Consider the following 22,642-nt stretch of genomic DNA (forward strand, 5'->3'; position numbering starts at 1 on the left):
AGTTTGTTCTACCTCTTTACCACTGGCTTTCTTCAAGACTTGGCAAAGACTGCTTTCAGAAGATCCCTCTTCCCTCCCCCCTCCATTCTCCCTCCTTTCCCTTTCAGATTTTCTTTCATTTACTCAGATTACTTTAATCTGCATACAGTATACATCTTATTACATATATATTGTTTTTTCCATTAGAATGTTTGTTCCTTGAGGGTAGGGGTTGATTTTTTTTTGTTATTTTGTTATTTTTGCCTTTCTTTGTATTCCCAGCACTTAGTATGATGCATGGCACATAAGTGTTTAATAAATGTTTATTGCATTAATATTACATTATATTGCATTAATAAATGTTCACTATAAAATTATTAATTACATTATAAATATATATGTATATTTAAGAGTAACATGTTAATTTTTTCTAGAAACTTTGAGCATAATGTAATAGGTTCATTACTCTCTTAATATTTTATGATTCAAATTCAACTTTATGTCATTTTTCTTTTTGATGGAACCATTTGTATAGGTAGCTCCTCCTTATAAAGAACTACCAATGCAGATCAGCATCTTCTCTCAGCCCTTTCCAGAGGCATTGAGGCATTTAAGTTACTGGGGTGCCCCAGCCAGTATATGTCAGAGACACTGCCAGGCTTTAATAGTAGGGGGCAGGATGAAATTCAGATGACTAATTAATTTTGAATAAATTTAGTTCTTTTTGAATTTTTTTCCTATAAATAGTTTACAGTTTGATTTTGTTTTATGTCATTCATTTTATTGGGAGATTTTAGATACAGGGGATAGACTGAGGCAGGGGCAGAGCCAGAGCACTGAAAGCATCCGGTTCTGACAGGGTGAAGGGAGGCATTGGGGATATCTGATAATTGGGAATGGGGAGAGGCACCCAACATTCTGATGATGTCTAAGATAGAAGGTCTTTCTTTTTATCTGGATCATCATGATTAGGAGGGAGAGGTAGTGTTGCAGGATTGAGCAGAACAATTGAGGCAGAACAATTCAGAGAAACTGAGGCAGGACAATTTAGGGAAACTGAGTCAGGACAATACAAGAGGATTGTGGCACAACACTTTGGTAGCTTTAAAATAGTTTTTCTTTATTGTTTTATAGTAATGTTGAATTTTAACTGTGATGTGACTAAATATGTAAAAATTTATTTTTCTTTGTTAGAATCCAGTGGGTTTTTTCTAATTATTCTTTGATAATTATTATTGTTATAATCATTATTATTATCAAAAGTTTTTGGAGATTTTATTGGAAATTTATAATGCTTAGATGAATTTGTCTCAATTTTCTTGGATCTCATGAATCTTGACTTACATCAGCCTTTCTGATTTTTTGAATCTTTGTTTTTCTAATAATTCAGACGATTCAGAGAGTTTCATTTTTAGTTTGTTTATTCAACTACTCTGCATTGTGCATAGTTCTGCTTTCCAATGAAATAAGTCTACTCTTGTTTCTAAGGTGGTTGGTTTCTTTAGGTTTTTTTTTAGTTTTTTTTCTTGAATAATTCTCATTAGTCATTTTCTTTATTATTTTTTTTCAAGTCGTCTTATAGCCTATTGCTTTAGAGGTAGAAGATACCTCAGAACTCAATCTGTTGTACCCCTCAAATGAGGAGTAACTGAAACCTTGGGAAGTTAAGTAGTTTACTCAGGATCACACTGTTAATAAATGTCATTAAGGACCAACTTTCAAATCTAAGTGTCCTGTACTTCCAAGTCCAGTATCTCCTCTATTGCCCTGCACTCCCTCCCTAGGGCTATAAAATGCACACTCCTGCATATGCATTTCCATGAATAGGGTTTTTAATTTTTTAAAACACTTCTTATCAAGTTCTTTTCTTATTTAAAATTGTGATTTACATAGTCAAAAAACATTAAGTACTTTATCTGTCTCCAAGCGCTGTGCAAAGTGCCAGGGAAACAACAACAACAACAAAACAAAACAAAAACAACAGCTCTTGTCCTCTAGGAGCCAATAATTCAATGGGACAAAACTAGCACAAAAACAGAAGCTAAAAAGGGAAGGTGGGTAACAGGTGTGGGGTATGATGGAGAAATTTCTTTAAAGGGGGGAAACTCTTTGCTCTTTCTGTCCTTCAATTGTTGATCCCTGGACATTTCCATGGAATCTTGGAACTCCATTTCATGAAGTATTCTTGTTCTTTTAATAGGCTGAATAACTTTTGTCTTTGAAATTGGTGCCCTCTTGTGGCTTCTGAGGAAACTAACTCTCAGATTAGGAAATTCATCTTCCCTATTCACTCTACCCTTTGCTCCATTCTAAACAAGTGTTGACCATTTTCCTTGGCAAGAGCCATACCTTCATCTGTATCCTTTATCATATACCTTTCTGTTTTCTCCAGGAGTTTGTATTTGGTGTTTGCTTCCTGCTATATACTGTGCTAAATATTTTACGAATATCTTATTTGATTCTCACCAAAACCCTGAGAGACGGGTGTAATATTCTCTCTAAAATGTAATATTCTCTGTTGGGGTTTTCTTGGGGTCTCTGGGAGCAGACATCCTTTCAGTTCAGTAATCACTACAAATGCAGCCAGGGATTAAAGTCCAAATCCTTTATTGTCCCTTTCCAAGTCTTGTCTCCTTTCCTGCGGCCCAGTTAGCTTTCTCATAGTCCAGATCCTTTATTATCTCCTTCCTGGGGCTGGGCAGCTTTCTGGAGAGCCTTTCAGTCTGGCCTTGGTTCCAAGAGCTTGAGCTCCTGCCACCTTCTCTGGCTTCTGAATGTCCCTGACTTCCAAGGGTTTGTGCTTCAGCCTCCAGCCAGCACAAAGGTGGAAGATGGAATGAATCTGTCTCAGCCTCCGAGAGCTTCTAGTGCGCTTGTCCTTCTGGCCCTGAGAGCTTCTTGCTTATATGCCCCACATTGAGTATCCACCAATCATTATATCACTAGGAAACCATTATTTGTTAGGATTAAATCAGTGCTAAACTAGATTTAACTATTGTCTCCTGAATGGCACTCAAGTTCTGGCCCATAACTTCTCCTGGTAGGATTAAATCAATCATACTGAACCATGCTAAATTAGATAACTATTGTCTCTATCAATTCCACTGACTTAGCACCTTGTAAGAATCCTTTGTTTCAAGTCCAGAGTTCTGGCCCATAACAGAGGGGTGCTATTATTATCCCCATTTTATAGTTGAGAAAACTGAAGCAAACAGAGGGCTTGTCTGAATGTCCTGTAGTTAGCACGTGTGAACTCCAAAACTTAATCTTCCTGACTCTACATCTAGCATTCTGCCTACTTGCCTCAAAATGGATACTTAATCAAAAGGTGTGTACATTTTTGTCCCTTCATTTCACATTTCTAAAAGGCTTTCCTAAATATCATTCTATGTCATTGAGAACTCAAATTACTCCATCAACAATGTACTGGTGTGCCTATTGTTCTACCTCTTTCAACACTGACTGTTCCATGTGTAAGTTGTACTGTATTTAAGAAAGCAAGATAATAGAAATGTCAGAGTATTGGCCATTTGTCATTCAGTCAGTCAGCAAACATTTATCAAACAATTATTATGCACCAGGCACTGTGGTATGTTCTGGGAGTATTTGATCCCTGTCTTAAAGTAGTTCAAATTCTATTGAGGGGAGATGACATGCAAACAACTATGTACATACAGCATATACCCATGCACACAAACATGCATGTATATGTATGTGTGTGTGCTTGTATGTATATTGATTTGTATGTACACACATACAGTATAAATGAGAAATACTGGTCAGGGGAAAGGGAAGAGGACCTGGGAACAGTCTCCTGTAGAAAATGGAATTTGGATCCAGTCTTGCCTGATGTGAAGAAAATTTAGGAGGTAGAAGTTTGGAGGGACATTTCAGGCTTGAGAATAGCCAGTGAAAGGGCACAAAGAAGGGGTGGGAGATAGATTGTACTTATGTAGGGAAGAGAAAGAAGGTCCATGTTACTGGACCATAGATTTCTAAAGTTATTTTTACAGAAGCTGTGGGTGTTCTTTGCTTTCATCCAACAATGACACATTAATACAATTATGAATGAAGTCTGACAAGAGTCCACTTGGATCTTTTGAATCACCCCATTTGTCCATAATCACATGGAAGAATATGGGAATTAATGCAGTTTAAGAACACAGTAGTAGTGAGTATCCTGGTGTGCACTGGGGACAGAGGAGTGAAGGCTAGAGTTGGAAAAGTGGCTCAAAATGGGGGTGGGAAGGCAAAAAAAGATGCTTTTATTTACATTGTAGTTTTCCTTAAGGTCTTGGTTCTGGCTCTTGTATCTGAAAAATCATTGTAGTGGATTTATAAGATATCAGCATCATTTTGGAGGTTTAGAAACCTCACCCTCCAATTCTCTTAGTTTCTCTTGCTCATCTTCTCTAGTCCTTCCATATAATTCTGATCGGAATCCATGACTCATGCCACATTGAACTTGCTTTTCCATTGGTGTGTGGAAAAAAGACCACCTGGCTCAAATAAATCAAGGAGACATCGCAAGGTAAAAGCAGAAAGGAATTTTATTATGATTTCGCAAGAAAGGATGTCTCCTTCCCCACAAGCAGTCAGGCAAGGAGAGGTGGGGCCCAGTTAACAGACAAGGTTTATATAGGGATCTGGAGTAGCTCTTCCTATAGTAAACACTTCCTAATTAGTCAGGATAAATGACCTCACATTCTAAGTCATAAATGAGGAAAACCTTCTAATCCAACCAGATCTTTAGGATTACTAAATTATCTTATGTGGGAGTTTCAATGCCAAGGTGGCCTCAACTTAGTCTTACAAAGAAAAGGACTATATGGTAAACTATGTGATCTCTAGAGAAAGAAACCTGGCCCTGAGGCACAGCCAGCCTTCATTCAATTTTTACAACAGTCTCCATCTTGAAACAGTTTTCATAGTTCACTTCATTCAATGCCTCCCTCTTTCATCATTTGAAAACTTCTCATACCAAAATTTATACATGTCTTCAACTCCCTGATTGATTTCATTTTCAGGGTCAGACCTATCCTGATAGGTGTGGGTTCCCACCCTTGTCTCTTGAGCACCATTGATGGCACTGATCCTATGACTGTATCTTCTATCTTAATGATTTTGCACAGAGTTTTCTGAACCACATTGGTAATAAGTTGCATCATACACGGGGGACATAACTCCATTGAGAGCTATCAGGAGAAACCACAAAACCTGTTTCTAACAGGCTTCTCCACATCAAGATCACCAAGAAGTGTTAAAAGGGGAGGCCCAACTTTGAATCAGAACATGTATTAATTTTCTGGTGGCTTTGATTATATGTTTTTTCAAGATAATAGTATTTTTTCCTGGAAACATAGTCTTTTCTCATAGGAATATTAACTATGAAATTACCCAGTTTCCTCCCTTCCTTGCCCTCCATTCTAATCATCTTGGATAAGACAGATTGGGAATTAGAGGGCCCCACCAAGTGCTATGAGGATAGTTTTTCACAGACATTTTCTTCTTATTGATTGGAGTTTTCTTTTTGGGCTCAGGTAGCAGAGCCACTTATCATCCCAACCAGTTATGTCCCCCGTAATTGGAGTAGGTAACCTTTCACAAATAAAGATGCCTACCACAAAAGTCAGCAACAACAGAGATGTTAAAATAAATAGACAGACATACATCTAGCAACAGATAGATGACTAGGCCAAATACTCACTTCCTATTTTAGGATATAATGACCACATTTTTTGGGAGGGAGGAGGAGGTTGTGCTCATGGCTTCTACTCACCATGGTTCTGATTATAAAAACTTTCCACAAGAGAAAAAAGGCAGGGACATGATTATAATAGCATCAAAACAAATCCTTCAGATTTTGACCTGAGAGCACATACCTAATAGCAACAATTCCACTTTAAGCCAGACTCAGGAATAATTAGGTGGCTTATTATTTGAAAGAACACCACTGGGAAACCGAGTCAGAAGGATCCCACTTTGAGTGGAGGCCAAAGTTTTCCTTACAACTCTTGCCTAAATACTAACTTCCACCTGTAACAATTCAGGATCACATTCTTCTGAGTAGCTTGTGGTATATTTCTTTCAGATGGTGGATCACTGGCTTGATGATACATCAGACAATCATACCTGAATTTAAAACTCCAAATAATATCAGTGACAGTCCCAAGAGATTTTATCTCCAATAGTGAATCTTTTTAATCAAAGCTTCAGATGAATCTAGCTCTCAGGGATCACATATCCTAAATAGGTATCAACTATGACCTTACGTTTTGTAACAGTTAGAGATTCATCCTAGAAGGTTCACTGCTTATCTTTCATATCTAAGTAGATGGTTTTAAGTTCAACATTACACAAATCATTTTGCTTTTAAAATGCTCAATACATAGAAAAATTCTAAATTGCATATTGTCTATAATAGAAACACATCCAAAGGGACAAAGGCAAAAATTATTATTTTCAGTCCCTTTAAATAATGGGTACAACTTTAAGATGATTCTATACAACTAATTAAAACTTATACCAAATATAGAATATACTAATTTCACATTAAAAAATCTTCTCAGAATTAATATTAATAATTTCTCCTTCTTCTTCTTTTCCTCCTCCTCCTTCTTCTCCTTTCTCTCCTCCTCTTCCTCCTTCTCCTTCTTCTCCTTGTTCTTCTTCTGACATTTGGGGTTTAGTGACTTGCCCAAGGCATACAGCCAGGAAATGTTATGTATCTGAGGTCTGATTTGAACTCAGGTTCTCCTGAATTCAGGGCTGCTGCTCTATCTACTCTACCCCTGATTTCTTTATTCTAAAAAAAAAAGTTAATTCAACTTCCTCCAACTAAGGAGTGCTTTTAAAGTTTTTTTTTTTTTTTTTTGAAATATAAATAATAGATACATCACCAGTATTATTAAAATTTCTCTAAGCTCAAATATTATCATCTCCCACCAAAACATTACTAATTGAAAAGTCAATTTTAGAGATTATAAATTGTCTTTAATAATCCATTCATTCTTGAAGCTCCTCTACAGGTCCTATAAACCTGATGTTCTTCAGCCTCCAGATTGTAGTCTCAGTCATCTGTAATGGCTGGTAAGGTCTTTCCCACTCTGCTTCTTCCAGGACATAGTAAGCAACCATTCTCCTGCAAACTGCAAACTCCAGAGATGTTGTGTGGGTCAGCAATCCTTGTTTCCTAAGGGTTAAAAAGGGATGAGGACACTGCCAATATATAATTCCTTAAAAACTTAAACTTTGTTTCAAAAGGGCCTTTCCCTTTCTCCTCCCAAATAAAATGAATCTATCTTATATGAGGAAAGTACCAGGTTATTTCTGGGAACTGTTCTAATTCTTTAACAAAGCAATAAGCAAACATTTAGTACAAGGCAATTTAGTTTCTAACATCAATTTGAGATTTAAGATTAATTTAAGATCAGATTAAGAATCTGATTCAATCTTTCCACTCTCCTGGATGAGGGCAGATGTCCAGGTGTGTGGAATTGCCATTCAATTTGCAATCCTTCCTCATTATTTCTTATAAAATCTTAAAAGTAAACTATGTTCCTTTATCAGACTTAATCTCTACCAATCCATACTTAGGTACAATTTGTTCCAATGTTCTCCTAATCTCTTTTAAAGCAGCAGAGCTCAGGAGAGAGCTTCCACCTATCCCTGTCTATCTCAGTTTCCCCACTATTGTCATTTCATTAAAACCTAACCTAAATACTTTGGAGCCAGATTTCCTTCCTGTGGAGGGATACCTCCTCAATACCTTCCTATTTATATTTAAATATGTTACACACCTTTCAGATACGATTTGTTCTGCAATTACACACATCTCCATCCACCAAATTTTCTTGCCTTTACTTCTCTTTGTTAAAGGGAGAAAGCAAGACAAACTTTATGATTAATATTCTAAATAGCTTTGGATCAAATTTCATAAATTTATGCCACATATCCATCTGGGCCAATAAAGTGTTAAAGCACAGCTCATGCAATTTTTACAAATTACCCAGTATACAATTTAACAAGCAACATAGTAGCTTAAATATATTTCATCTAATTAAGAGATACAAACATGTAACCTCTTTAGGTAAGTTACCAGAGAACCCAAATTTTTAACTTAAATCAAATACTGATTTGAATATCTAGTAATATGCTTCAATATCAAAGCACACATTTCTAAACTCTTATACCAGAATAAACAAGTTCACAATTTTAGCATGCATGAGTTAATAGTAATTATCCCTTCAATTTCGGAATCAGAATTACAATTTAAGAACACACACACACACACACACACACACACACACACACAGACCCAAAAAGATAGCAGAAAACTGCTCTTTCAAGTCCTACCACAGGGCTTTAAAAAATTGACAGAATCTAAGATCCCTAGGGAAGAGGGGTAGAGAAATTTGGACCCAGGTTTCTGGCTACAGGTCTGTGGCTCAGTGACTATCTCACCCTCTATGCCAGAAATGCTAGGGAGGGGACCAATGTCAAAGATGTTGGGGCACAAGTGCAAACCCCAGAAGAATTCAGTTCAGTCAAGGGTATCTCCCTTGCCAAGATAGATTCCACAAACCTGAAAAGCTTGGAAAAACCCAGAGAGAGCAGTTTTTCCCCCACTTTGGCAGTTCCCTGCTACCTCCTCTCCCTAAGGCTTTTAATCATGTAAATTAGGCTTACTTAAAAACACAATAGACCAACTCAATTTAGTTGATAGTAAGAAGCTACTTAAAATTTATTCTCAAAAATCCCAGAATCTCTAAAATGTTTTTAATAGTTCTATAACTTAACTATTCTGCAGGCTCAAATTGGCTAGTTCTGAAATGTCATTTTTCATTTCATTTTTTTAAAGTGGTAGCACACTGCTTTTCCATTTTCCCCAAAATTCCCAAACTCTCTTATTAATCCCTTTAAGTCTATGCTCTTTTCCTTCATACATACTTAAACTTTCTCACTAACCTTTTTTATATGCTTTCTTCTACTTGCTTTTTTTACCATCTTCACTATATTAAATATGTTTTCCTCTTCTCTCCCCTTCTTCCGCAAAGCTGCTGTAGTCAACCAGACTCAGAAGGAGAGAGAGAAAAAGATTCTCTTTCCTTGGGCTAAGGACCCAGAATTAGTTTCCAAATTACCTTACCAAGGTCAGAAACAATACACTCACCCATCCAGAGTGACTTCAGTTAAAGATCTTATGTTGAGCCACTCTGAAAAACTTGTACTCTGTATTCCAGCAATTCCAACAATTCAGCCTGATCTTTTCCAGAGTAGCAACAGAGGCTAACTCCTTAACTCTCACTCAGCTTGCTAACTTTTTAACAGAGAAGACAGAATGTAAAGTAGACACACACAGAGAAATCTATTTTACACACAGATTTAAGTCAGACATACTCAATTAGCCCTGAGAGCGTCCTCCCCATACAGAGCAACAATATTTAATCATTTTACTTTTTTGCCCTTCCAAGGGATTATCTGCTGGTATCTTTATTTTCTCTTCTGTGGAGGGAGACTTTGACTGAATCCTCCCATTTTGAATATTTGATGAGGATTTTCAGGATCAAGTGTGCTTAGAAATCAATCTTTCACACTCAATTCACTGGGATACCCCAACCCACAGTCACCCCAAAAGATTCTGACCCTTCAGGAATCTAGTGCACTCAGACTCCAAGATCTAGTTTACCTTTGGAGTCCTGCACACAGAAGTTGCCTGCCTGACAGCCATCCAATCCCTACCACTAGGGATTTGCTGCCTTGTTTTGCCCTGAGTGTCTCCCCTTTGGGTCACTTGACCTGGGAGAGCAAGAAAGGTCCCACTGCCTAAAGCAAGGCAGGGCTGCCCGGCTAATGGAGACCTTACCCACTCCCCAGGTCATGTGATCCCAGACGAGCCCCCATAAACTGTGTGGAACAAAGAACACCAGCTCAAATAAATCAAGGGGATTTCTCAAGGTAGAAGCAGAAAGGAATTTTATTATAATCTCTCAAGAAAGGGCATTTCCCTCCTAACAAGCAGTCAGATAAGGAGAGACAATCCCAATTAACAAATAAGGATTACAGGTTTGGGATAACTCTCCCTATAATAAACACTCCCTAATCATCCAGGACAAATGACCTTACATTCTAAGTCATAAATGAGCAAAAACTTGCAACCCAACCACATCTTTAGGATGACTAAATTACCTTATATGGGAGTTTCAATGCCAAGGTGACCCCAACTTAGTCTCACAAGAAAAGGACTATGTGGTAAACCATATCATTTCTGGAGAAAGAAACCTGGACCTGGAGCACAACTGGTCTTCACTCTAGTTTTAGAGCACTGTCTCCATCTTGTAAGATAGCTTTCACAGTTCATTCATTGGGAAGAAGCTAATTCTCTCCTCCACCTTAATAATAATAATAATAATAACTATAGTTTATAAAAGAAATTGAAGAAAGGTGAAGGATGGAGGAGGACCTAATAACATTTACAATTACATGTAGTGAAGGTTCACTTGAGATTTCCTGAGATAGTTTTACAAAGAGGTTCTATTTATTAGTTTTAAATTTTTCATTTCATTTCTGTTGTTCAAGGAGAAAAGTATACTTTTCAGGTCAGGTTTTCTTTCTCAGGAATGTTTCCAAAAGTCTCTTTGTTACTCTACAACCATCTTTTTTATTTAGGGTTAGGCTTAGATTTATTTGTAGCTTGAGCTCCATTACTTTTAGGAACCCTTTATTACATTTCCTCCTGTGTTTTCTGGTAAGTTACAAAATAGACTTGTGTTATAAAGAACTTGATTTTGAATTTTATTGTTCAATTTATCCATCCTTTGTCTTAAAGTTTACAGCCTTTTTGTTGTTGTTGTTGTTTTTGTTTTGTTTGTTTTTTAGATGACCTATGAATTTTTTCAACTGGAATTTAATTTTCTATGTTCAAATTCTGGGAAGTTCTCTTTTATTTCTTGAATTATGATGTTCAGGTTTTCTGTCTTGTCAAGTTCTTCTGGGAAATCCATGATACTTCAGACCATTTCTATTCTTCCTATCTTCATGATTAGTATGTTTTGCTTAAATAATGAGAATTTTTTTTTGTTATTGGTTTTTTGCTTCTCTTCTAGATTTTCTTTTATTTTTGTGTATTTATATTTTTGTTTTTCTGGTGTCTCGCCATGACAGATTTGAATTTTTCTATTGTATTATTTTTGCTACACAGGTCATAAGTTCTGACTTCATAATTCTCATCTATATTTTGAACCATTCAGGAATCGTGGTTGTATTGCAGCTCCATGTTCTTAAATTCTACCAGTTCCTCTGTTTCATCAATTATTGATTGACTTTATTTTGTTTTGCAGTATTTATTCATAGATGCCCGAATTCATTTACTAGATCTGATGGCCATATTTTCTTCTGTTGTTAATGTTTTCCCTGTTGATTTAAAATCTTATGCTCAAGGTCTTTGGGGTTTCTTCTTCCTGAGCTCTTTGGGTAATTTTAGTCTTTAATTCCACCCCTGATACCCATCTGATTTTCCTTTCTTACTCACTTTCTGACTCCCTCTCTGAGTGGTTTCCTTGAGTGCTGGATCTCAAAGCAATTTAGTTTTTTCCCACATTGGGGAATTCACAGTTCAACAGACTAGGTCTCTGCCTCAAGTGATTTCTTGGGGAACAGAACTGGATATAGCTGAATGTTGAATTTTCCTGCAGACTTGTGTAATGCTGCAGAACATCTTGACTCCCTCCTCCCCTCCTCCTTCCCCCCAAGCTCAGCCCCTAAGTTCTGCCTGGTATCCTGTCCCACTGCCTCTGTAATTGGCTTGCTTGGCAATTCAAAGAGCTGGTGTTCAAAAGTTAATGCTCTGTGCTTGATTTCCATGCTTTAGGTCTCTGAAACTCTAGGGGAAGGGTTGGAGTCAGAAGGGGGCCTGAGGACTATGTCCTGACTTTTTTCCTGTTTCTTTGCTTTCCCATAGGGATATTTTGTAGCACAGAGCTACATTCACCATGCTGCTGGCTATCTGATGTTGTTCTAGAGAGCTTCTGCCATTAGAGTTTTGATTTAGCACTAGCTGCCTGTTGTAGTTTGAGCAAATTCCTGTAATTTCAGGAAAGTTTTCCTGGAGATTTCCTAGAGAGTTCAGATCTCATGGCATTAGGAAGTGGGAGGGGCTGTAAGGAGGCGTTTTGTTGTAGGCCTGTGTGTCAGGTCCTTGACTTGTGTGGTGCAATCTTGCTGCCAGGAGTGAGGTGGTAGTAATGAGGGGCGTGCTGAACGAGTTCAGGGTAGACATCAGTTCACAATTTGTTTTAGTTTTAGTTTTTATTGCCTTCTTTTGGATTCTGGGTGTTCAAGATCATAGAGACAGTTGAATTTGCTTTATCTTGTCCATTTTGGAGCTGTTTGAGATGTTATAGGGATTAGAAAAAATGTTTAATTTTGCATCTTGTTGGTTATATATTGTATTAACTTTCAATTATTGTTGTTAGCTGTCCTTCATGTTGTTGTTTGTCCTTGATTCTCAAAGAGGACCCTGACATCAGGGAGATAATGCCATGACATGCAAGTGAGCTGGATTTAAGTGAGGGAGGGCTGGGCAAAGGCTGCTACCCCACTTTCCTCTCTAGAGCCAAATAGGCCAGTAGCCAGATATAGATAAGGATAACTAGAGATGGATCTGGGTGATTAACTTTCAATAGCAACCTAATGCCTGTCAGATTACAAACCAGTGATAATGGTGTGTGAGTAGCAAAAAGCAACAACCAAAACAAAACATTTCATATTGCTGATATAAAGTTGGATTAAATTGCATATATGTCCTAAAGAAGAAGAAAAATGTTTAATCTAAGTAAATTTAATAAATAAGTTAATTTAGTGATAATTTATCAATTTAAAAGTCAGATTTTTTCTTCAAGAATTCTTTCTCCTGTTATTAAAGGTATATTATTTTCTTTTTGTCAAATGAAAATCTCCATTACTCTAGTACATGTTCCAACTTTTGTCCTTTATTCTGATGTGATTCTTTTTATGCTCAATTATGTTTCACAGGTTTATAAGTTCAGCACATTGAATTTACTATGTTTAAATGATCTTAAAATAAGCTACTTTTTTATTTGGAAATGATGGCAAAATAAGATTTGGCATCATTATTATTTTTTTTAACCAAGAATCTTTTACTTTTTCCCCCCCTACAGATTGGAGGGTAGAGCAAATGGATTACATTGATGAGACTTTCACTGGGGCTGAAAGGAAAGCTGCTCTATGTGAACTTTTAGAAAAAGAAACACAAATAATTGCATCTATTGGGAGGCAACGAATCCGTGCCAATGATAAGAGGCAGGAAAAGGCAATAAGCAGATTCTTGGATAAGGTTGGTGAAATAATTATCATTTGACTATATATCCTGAGCATATCAATATGACAGAAGGCTTTAAACTAGTGGAGTACAAATTTTATGAATGTCCTTGAATTGTGTTTAGCACTTTACTGATTAATTCAGAATGTATTTGCGGATAAATCTATGTTTAGTGGATTTGGAGTCAGAGGACACAAATTCTAATTGGAGTTTGGGCAATAAAAACCTGTGTGATGTTGGTCACATTACTTCTCTTATTTAGATATCAGTTTCTTCATGGCAAAGTAAGACCATTGGACTTATTGGATCTATAAAGCACTTTCCAACACTAATATGTGATACTATGATCATTCACAATAGCTTCAAATAAAGATTAATAATACAAATCATGTTTTCTTATAAAATGAACACATTCTGAACAGAAGAGATTTGACAAGACAGGAAAAAGAAACATGTTTGAAATCTTTTAGATTTGGATTTAGGTTGACTGTAAAATGGTACAGGTAAATCTGTAGGTTACTTTACTGATAATGTCTCCTGTATTTGGCAGATTCTTCCCAGCAACTAGGGGATGTTGCAATAATTCATTATTTTACTCTAGCACAACAGGTCATTATGTGACTGGAAATTCTTGACCAAAAGACTATTACTATTATTGTAAACTGTGTAAATATACAATTAAGAAAAAAATGAAAGTAATTACCCTTTTATGTGTTGAAACTGCCTATTAGATATTGAACAACCTGTTCCCATGGAGACTAAATTATTTTTATGTTGTTGGCCTTCCAGTATAATTAAAAGTCAGTCCAGTAGAAAGTAAAAAAAAGACAGTTTTCCAAGAACCTATTAATTTATGATGGTGTTTCAAATTCTGTATTCAACATATGATCTATAACTTATCTGAGGGTCTCAAAGTATGTACAGTATATACTACACATATTTAAACTAAGGGAATTAATAGTTATGTGATCTTAATCACCAATAAATATTAGCCCTCCTGTCTGGAGTGAAATGTAGCAGTGTATAAATAGTATGCTGACATCAGTTTTAAGCTTCCAGTGAAGATTACCAATAACAGTGAAAATGAAATATATTGTTGTAAACTATGAAAGTTCCTGGGAGGCCTCTTGAAGGTTTTTTCAGATATCTTCAGGGGAATATTGTGCTGAAATGGAATGTGGACTTCACAATTTTCCATAGAGAGTTCTTTGTAATTCTAGAAATTTTATAGCTTTTCAAAGAAACAATATTCTAGACTAAATAGGCAATCTTGGAGCTGTGTTTCAGTTCAATAAATACTTTATTCAGACAGAGTTTCTATCTTCAATCTGGTATTTTGTAGACTAAATCTGTCAATAAGAGAATTAAATATTTATATAATCTTATTTATAATTGGACCTTGGTTGATATTTTTATCCTGTGAAAAATTTTTGAACATTTGACTTTCCTTCTACCCTTCATAATCTTGAGCTGCTAATTGAACACCTTAACCTTTGACTCCCTTAACTTCTTTGTACTATTACTTAACAAACCCCAACTACCATCTTCAGGAGCAAACACCCCTCCCACACTTTTCCCCCCCACCCCCCAATAATGTTTGTATGTATATGTAAATATACATATATACATACAAGGTGTTGAAGAAAGTCATATAACCACTAGACTGGGTTCCATACTAAATTATTTTCTCTAATCTTAGAGAGAATCTTGCAGCTACAGGGTAATCTTTTTATTCTTTTTTGATTGACTATCATGCTTTCTAACCTAGCTATTCCAAATCTTTTCTTCTAAAACCTCTATACTAGTCTCTCCCTCAAAGTAGAGAAGCTCACTTAACCTACATACAAAGGAGTTCATAGAGTTGACTTTGCTATGATCCACAAAAGTTCTACTTTACTTCTATGTCTATGAACTATGAAATTATTCAAACTCAAATTTATCATTGCATCCTACATTAAGCTTTACCCTAACTTGGGTACCTAACTCGATTATTTGTCTTCAATCTCTTCCCATTTGATTCTGTTCCAGGCCAGCAGCATTGCTCTTGCCATATTCTATATAAATCAGTTCAACTTGGTTCTAAATATTTTTATACTTTTTCTCTCTTGTCCTATCATGCCTTGCCAAACTCCCAACTTTGAAAGTTCCCATTGGCTGCCTCCTTTACTCTAGTTGACATGCTATTGAACAGAACTGGTGAGAAAAATCAAGAAAAATACTAATTTATGTTATATAATCTCAACTGGGCCCTTACTACAACACAATAAACTTTTTATATATCAGTTTTCTATCCCTTTCAACAAACCATTCATCACTATTCCAAAACTTTTCATCTTTCTTTAAGCGTTGCATCACACTTTCTTCACACTGTCTCTCAACTGAGGATTTAATTCATGAATTATTTTTCTCCATTCTGCTTTTCACATTAGTCAGGTTTCCCATATTTTCTTTTCCTTTATCCCTGTCTCACATGAAGAAATGACCTTTTTCTCCTTGAAAAATATGCTCTCTGGTACCCACTTCATTCTGTCTCCTCCAGCATATTTATATTCTCTCTCTCTCTCTATCTCTCTCTCTCTCTCTCTCTCTCTCTCTCTCTCTCTCTTCTCTCTCTCTTCTCTCTTCTCTCTCTCTCTCTTCTCTCTCTTTCTCTCTCTCTCTCTTCTCTCTCTTTCTTCTCTCTCTCTCTCTCTCTCTCTTCTCTCTGTCTCTTCTCTCTCTTTCTCTCTCTCTCTTTCTCTGTCTCTCTCTTTTTCTTCTTCCCTCCCTCCCTCATTCTGTTATTCATTCTTTACTTATCTAGAGTTAATTCTTCTAAGTCGTGACTTTCCTCATTGTGATTTTGATATATCAGTTTAAGTAATTAAAAGGGAATTTTTTGAGAGTTTTGTGGAAGCCACAGATGACATGAGAAATCCAGCGTATGACATAGAAAAAGTTTAGAAACTCAGAAATGCATAAAATAAACCTCTAGTGTTGTATGATATCAGGAAAAAAGAAAGGGAAATTGCTGAAGCCAGAAGACTTCGTTAGTACAAACGGAGGGCCAAAATATTTTATGTGGATTTTCCAGATAGAGAGAAAAGAAGGAAGTGACATGTGATGTCCATTGTGCATTTTCTTTGCAAGGAGGAAGGAATAATTGTGCAGGCTTCCTTTCTGCTGCCTGCAAATATGCCCGACATTTCTCCCATCATTAATAACAATAAAAAAAGGCTCTCACTTAATCGAAGTATACCTGCTAGGTCTTATCCTATACTCCCTTGATTTCTATGGTTTCTAGTGTTTTTTAGTAGGAATGAATGTTGTATTTTGTCAAAAGTTTTTTTTCTGTATCTATTGAGATAATGATGGGATTTTTGTTGTTTTTGTTATTTACATGTCAGAATATTCCTAGTATAAATCCCACCTGGTCAAAATGTATGATCATTTGTTATATTGCTATAATCTTGTTAGTATTTTATTTAGTGTTAATCAATATTCTTTAGAGAAAACTGGTCTATAATATTATTTTTCCATCTTCTTGATTTAGTCATTAAAACTGTATTTGTGTGATAGAAACAATTAAATTAAATTAATTCTTATACTATAGGAATAAGTTGTTTTTTAAAAGTTTGATAGAATTCACTTCTAAATCTGTCTTTCTGGGGATTTTTTCTTAGGGAGCCCATTGATTGCTTGTTAATTTTTTTTTTCTAAGACAGGTTTATTTAAGTATTCTATTTCCTTTTCTTTAATCTGGGCAATTTAAATTTTTATCAAGTAATCTGTTTTACTTAGAATGTCAAATTTATTGGCACATAAATGGGGAAAATAGCTCTTAATTGCTTTAATTTTCTCTTTGTTGATGTTATATTTACCCTTTCCATTTTTGATACTGGTAATTTAGTTTCTTTTTTTTTTCTTAAATAATAGCTTTTTATTTTTAAAAACTTATGCAAAGATAGTTTTCAACATTCACCCTTGCAAAACCTTTTGTTCCAAATTTTTCACCCTCCCTTCTCCCACCCTTCCTTTAGGCAGCAAGTAGTCTAATGCATGTTAAACATGTACAGTTCTTCTAAACATATTTCCACAATTATCATGCTGCCAAGAAAAATGAGATCAAAAAGGGGAAAATAATAAGAAAACAAAAAACAAGCAAACAAAAAAAAAAGGGTAAAAAAACTATGTTATGATCCACACCCAGTTCCCATAGTCCTCTCTCTGGGTGCAGATGGCTCTCTTTATCACAAGACTATTGGAACTGGCCTGAATCATTTCATTTTTAGAGAGAGCCACATCCATCAGAATTGATCGTCATATAGTCTTCTTGTTGTCATATATAATGATCTCCTGGTTCTGCTCATTTCACTTAACATCAGTTCATATAAGTCTCTCCAGGCCTCTCTGAAATCACCCTGCTGATCATTTCTTAAGAAAATAATATTCCATAACATTCATATACCACAACTTATTCAGCCATTCTCCAATTGCCCATCAATTTCTGGCCACTACGGAAAGAGCTGCTACAAATATTTTTGCACATGTGGATCCTTTTTCTTCCTTTATAATTTCCTTGGGATGCAGACCCAGTCGTGTCACTATTGGATCAAACGGTATGCACAGTTTGACAGCCCTTTGACCTTAGTGCCATTTTGTTCTTCAGAATGGTTGGATAGTTTCATAATTCTACCAACAATGTATCAGTATCCCAGTTTTCCCACATCCCCTCCCAACATTCATCATTATCTTTTCCTGTCATTTTAGAGACTCTGAGAGGTATGTAGTGATACCTCATAGTTGTCTTAATTTGCAGTTCTCTGATCAATAGTGATTTAGAGCATTTTTCCATATGATTAGAAATGGTTTGATTTTCTTCATCTGAAAATTGGTTGTTCATATCCTTTGACCTTTATTAGTTAGAGGATGGCTTTTATTCTTATAAATTTGAGTCAATTCTCTATATATTTAGAAATGAGGCCTTTATCAGAACCCTTGGATGTAAATATTTCCCCCAGTTTACTGCTTCCCTTTTAATCTTGTCTGCATTGATTTTGTTTGTATAAAAACTTTTTAACTTTTAATTAAAAATTATCTATTTTATTTTCCATAATGTATTTCAGTTCTTTTTTGACCACAAATTCTTTCCTTCTCCCCAGATCTGAGTAGACTATCCTTTGTTCTTCTAATTTGATTATAATATCACTCAATATCTAATTTGATTATAATTACCACTAAATCATAAAATCATTTCAACCTTATCTTGGTATATAGTATTAGGTATGGATCAAAGCCTAGTTTTTGCCACATTAATTTCCAATTTTCCTATCAATTTTTGTCATATAAGTGAATTCTTATCCCAGAACCTGGGGTGTTTGGGTTTATCAAATACTAGATTACTATAATCATTGACTATTGTTGTCAAGGGCTGAAAACTCTTGAGTTCATGCACTGAGGTCGGACAACCGAGCATTCAAGGCTAACTACTGATTGGATAATACTCTATTAGCATATGCTTGGAAAATGGCCTGCTCCACTATTCTGTGCTGGCGCGATCTATTGGTGTATGGAGAGATTTGGAGGAGGGATTAGAGAGTGGAGTAAGACAAGCCAGAGTGACTCCTGGCGGGGAGAGGAAGAAGAGAGATGTGGAGATTCCTGTGTCCATTCCTCTCATTTTGACCAAGAATAAAGATCAAGGACTTTTGCTTATCCTGACTCTGGCTGATTCTAAAGTATCCAGGGTGTTAACTCGGTCTTCACATATTGTGTCTTGTGAACCTAAACTATTCCACTGAGCAACTACTCTATTTCTTAGCCAGTACCAAATAGTTTTGATGATTGCTACTTTGTAATATAGTTTTAAATCTGGCCCAGCTAGGACACCTTCAGTTGCATTTTTTTCATTAATTCCCTTGAAATTCTTGACCTTTTGTTCTTCCAGATGAACTTTGTTTTTATTTTTTTTTTCTAGCTCTGTAAAGTAGTTTCTTGGCAGCTTGATTGGTATGACACCGAACAAGCAGATTAATTTAGGTAGAACTGTCATTTTAATTCTTTTAGCTTGGCGTATCCATGAGCATTTAATATTCTTCCAGTTTTTTAGATCTGATTTTATTTGTGTATAAAGTGTTTTGTAATTGTGTTCATATAATTCCTGACTTTGTCTTGGCAGGTAGACTCCCAAATATTCTATATCAACAGTTTTTTAAATGGCATTTCTCTTTGTATCTCTTGCTGCTGGACTTTGTTGGTAATGTATAGAGATGCTGATCATTTATGTGAATTTATTTTGCATTTTGCAACTTTGTTAAAGTTGTTGATTGTTTCTACAGTTTTTTAGTTGATTCTCTAGAATTCTCTAAGTATACCATTATATCATCTGCAAAGAGTAATAATTTGGTTTCCTCATTACCTACTCTACTTCCTTCAATTTCTTTTTCTCCTCTTATTGCTAAAAGTAACATTTCTAATACAGTATTGAATACTAATGGTGATAGTGGGAAATCTTTTTCACCCCTGAGCTTATTGGGAGGGGTTCTAGTTTATCCCTTTTACATTTGATACTTGCTGATGGTTTTAAATAGATGCTACTGATCATTTTAAGGAAAACTTCATTTATTTCAGTGCTCTCTAGTGTTTTTAATAGGAATGGGTGTTGGATTTTGTCATTTTTTTTTTTTCATCTATTGAGATAATGGTGATTTCTGTTAGTTTGGTTATTGATATAGTGAAATATATTAATAGTTTTCCTAATATTGAACCAACCTTGCATTGCTGGTATAAATCCTATTTGGTCATGGTATATTATCCTGGTGATAATTTGCTGTAAATTCTTTGCTAATTTTTTTTTAAGGTTTTTACATCAATATCATTAGGGAAATTGGTCTATAATTTTCTTTCTCTGCTTTGATCCTACCTGGTTTAGGTATCAACACCAAATCTGTGTCATAAAAGGAATTTGGTAGGACTCTTTCTTTTCTTATTTTTCCAAATAGTTTATATAGTATTGGAATTAATTGTTTTTTAAATGTTTGGTAAAATTGACATGTAAATCCATCTGGCCCAGGAGATTTTTTCTTAGGGAGTTGATTAATATCTTGTTCATTTTCTTTTTCTAAAATGAGACTATTGAAATAATTTATTTCCTCCTCTGTTAATCTAGGCAATCTATATTTTTGTAAGTTAGCTTTTTATCCCCTTTTGCATTGGCCAATTGAACTTTTAAATGAGTTGTTTTGTTTGTTGGATTTTTTTTTCCATTTCAGAACTTCTGTTTTTCAAGGAGTTGATTTTGTTTTCAATTTTGCCAAAACTATTTTTTAAGGAATGATTTTCTTCAGATAATTTCTATATTTCCTTCTCCAGAGCTTTCATTTTCTTTCCCCATTTTTCTTCTACCTTTTAAGATCCTTTTTGAATTCTTCCAAGAAGGCCTTGTGATTTGAGACCAACTCATATATTCTTTGAGGCTTCATCTGGAGACAGTTTATCTTTAGTGTCCTCCAGGGTTTGAGGTCTGTTCTTCCATGTCTCCATAAATGGTATTTATGATCAGAGCTCTTTTTGCTTTTTTGCTCATTTTTAAAGGTTGAGGCCTGCTCTTAGGGCAAAGGGGAGATTGTCCCAAGCTTCCTCTATAGGTGACAGAGCCTCATTATGCTCCAGGGCTGGTGCTGCCGGCTTCCTTCTTGTGCTAGGTGAGCATGGCCAAGTACCGCTTGTTGTTCTGGGGTTCAGGGGCTCACTATTTGCCTTTAGTAAGTTGCATTGAAGGTCTCATGGTTAGTCTGTTGATCCACTGTCCTCAACCAGGACAGAATAATGAAGTATTACTGTATTTTGGCTATGAGCCTCCTACTAGATTCCCCCATGCACAGAAGCCTCTCTGCCTTGGATCTCCCTGAATGATTGTCACAAACATTTCCTGAAGTTCTTCCAAAATATCCTTTGCTGGACATTTGTTACACTCCAAATATTTGTGAGTTCTGTCCCTCCCAAACCCATTCAGAGGACTGATAAGGTATTGATATAAGGGAAACCAGGAAGAGCTAAGACAAAGACCTGTCTACTATCCATCATCTTGCGACTACCCCCCCGAGTTTTCTTCTTTCATTGTTTTTCCTCTTTCTTTCTTTGATTCCTCATAAAATTAACCATTGGTTTATATGTTTTATTAAATTTCCCCCTCACAAAACTAGATTCTAATTTTATTGGTTCACTAATTTTTTTTAAAATTTCAGTTTAATTAATTTTTCCTTTGATTTTCCAGATTTCTATTTTTGTGTTTAGTTGGGGATTTTTTATTACTTTTTTACTAGGATTTTTTTTTTAATTGCAGGCATAATTTAGTAATTACTCTTCCTCTCTTTTACTGACATAAGCATTTAGAAATATAAAATTTCCCGAATAATGCTTTGAATACTTCCAACAAACTTTGATATGTTGTCTTATTGTTGTCATTATCTTCAATAAAAACTTTTGATTTTTTATGATTTGTTCTTTGATTCATTCTTTAGGATTAGATTACTTTGTGTCCATTTGATTTTTAATTTCTGCTTTCAAGGTCTTTTATTATATTGTGAATTGCATTCATTATGGTCTGAAAAGGATGCACTTAATATTTCCTCCTTTTTTATTTTTGTTTAAGAGACTATTATGCCTTAATATGCTATCAGTTTCTATGAAAGTGCCATGTACAGCTCAGAAAAGGTATATTTCTTTCTATTTTCATTGAATTTTTTTCTAGAACTATCATATCTAACTTTTCTAAAATTCTATTGCTTCTTATGATTAGATTTCTCAAGTTCTTAGATGAGAAAGTTGAGATTTTTCACTCCCGTAGTTTTACTATATGTTACCTTATAAAACGCATTTGTTTTTCCTATAAGAATTTTGATATTCTGCCATTTAGTGAACATATGTTTAGTATTTATGTTACTTCATTGCCTGTTACTGTTTAACAAAATTTATTTTCCCTGATTATCTCTTTTAATTAGTTCTGTTTTCATTTTTGCTTGTGTGAGATCATGATTGGTACTCTTACCTTTTTTTTTTTTTTTTAACTTCAGCTGCTCTGTAATTAATTTTGTCCCAGCCCCTTATTTTAACTCTATGTGTGTTTTTCTATTTTCAAGTTTTCTGTTTCTAGTAAATAGTGTATCTCTGGATTCTGGTTTCAAATTCATTCTACTATCCATTTCTACATATGGGTGAATTCATCCCATTCACGTTGTAGTTATAGTTACTAACTATATATTTCCCTCCATTCTATTTTTTTCTGTTTATCCATCTCTTTTTCTTTTTTACTCTGTTATTGTTATTGTTGTTTAATTGTATCTG

General features: G+C 35.3%; 1 protein-coding gene across 1 annotated transcript in view; it reads left to right on the forward strand.

Annotated features, from left to right (window-relative positions):
- Positions 1-22,642, forward strand: part of IQUB (IQ motif and ubiquitin domain containing) — a 101,249-nt gene that overhangs the window by 48,343 nt on the left and 30,264 nt on the right. Inside the window, exon 9 of the mRNA XM_052001377.1 lies at positions 13,158-13,333. Coding sequence (XP_051857337.1) covers positions 13,158-13,333 — 176 coding nt within the window. The remainder of the gene's footprint in view (positions 1-13,157; positions 13,334-22,642) is intronic.

Source organism: Antechinus flavipes, chromosome 5 (assembly GCF_016432865.1).
Source record: "Antechinus flavipes isolate AdamAnt ecotype Samford, QLD, Australia chromosome 5, AdamAnt_v2, whole genome shotgun sequence".
NCBI lineage: Eukaryota > Metazoa > Chordata > Mammalia > Dasyuromorphia > Dasyuridae > Antechinus > Antechinus flavipes.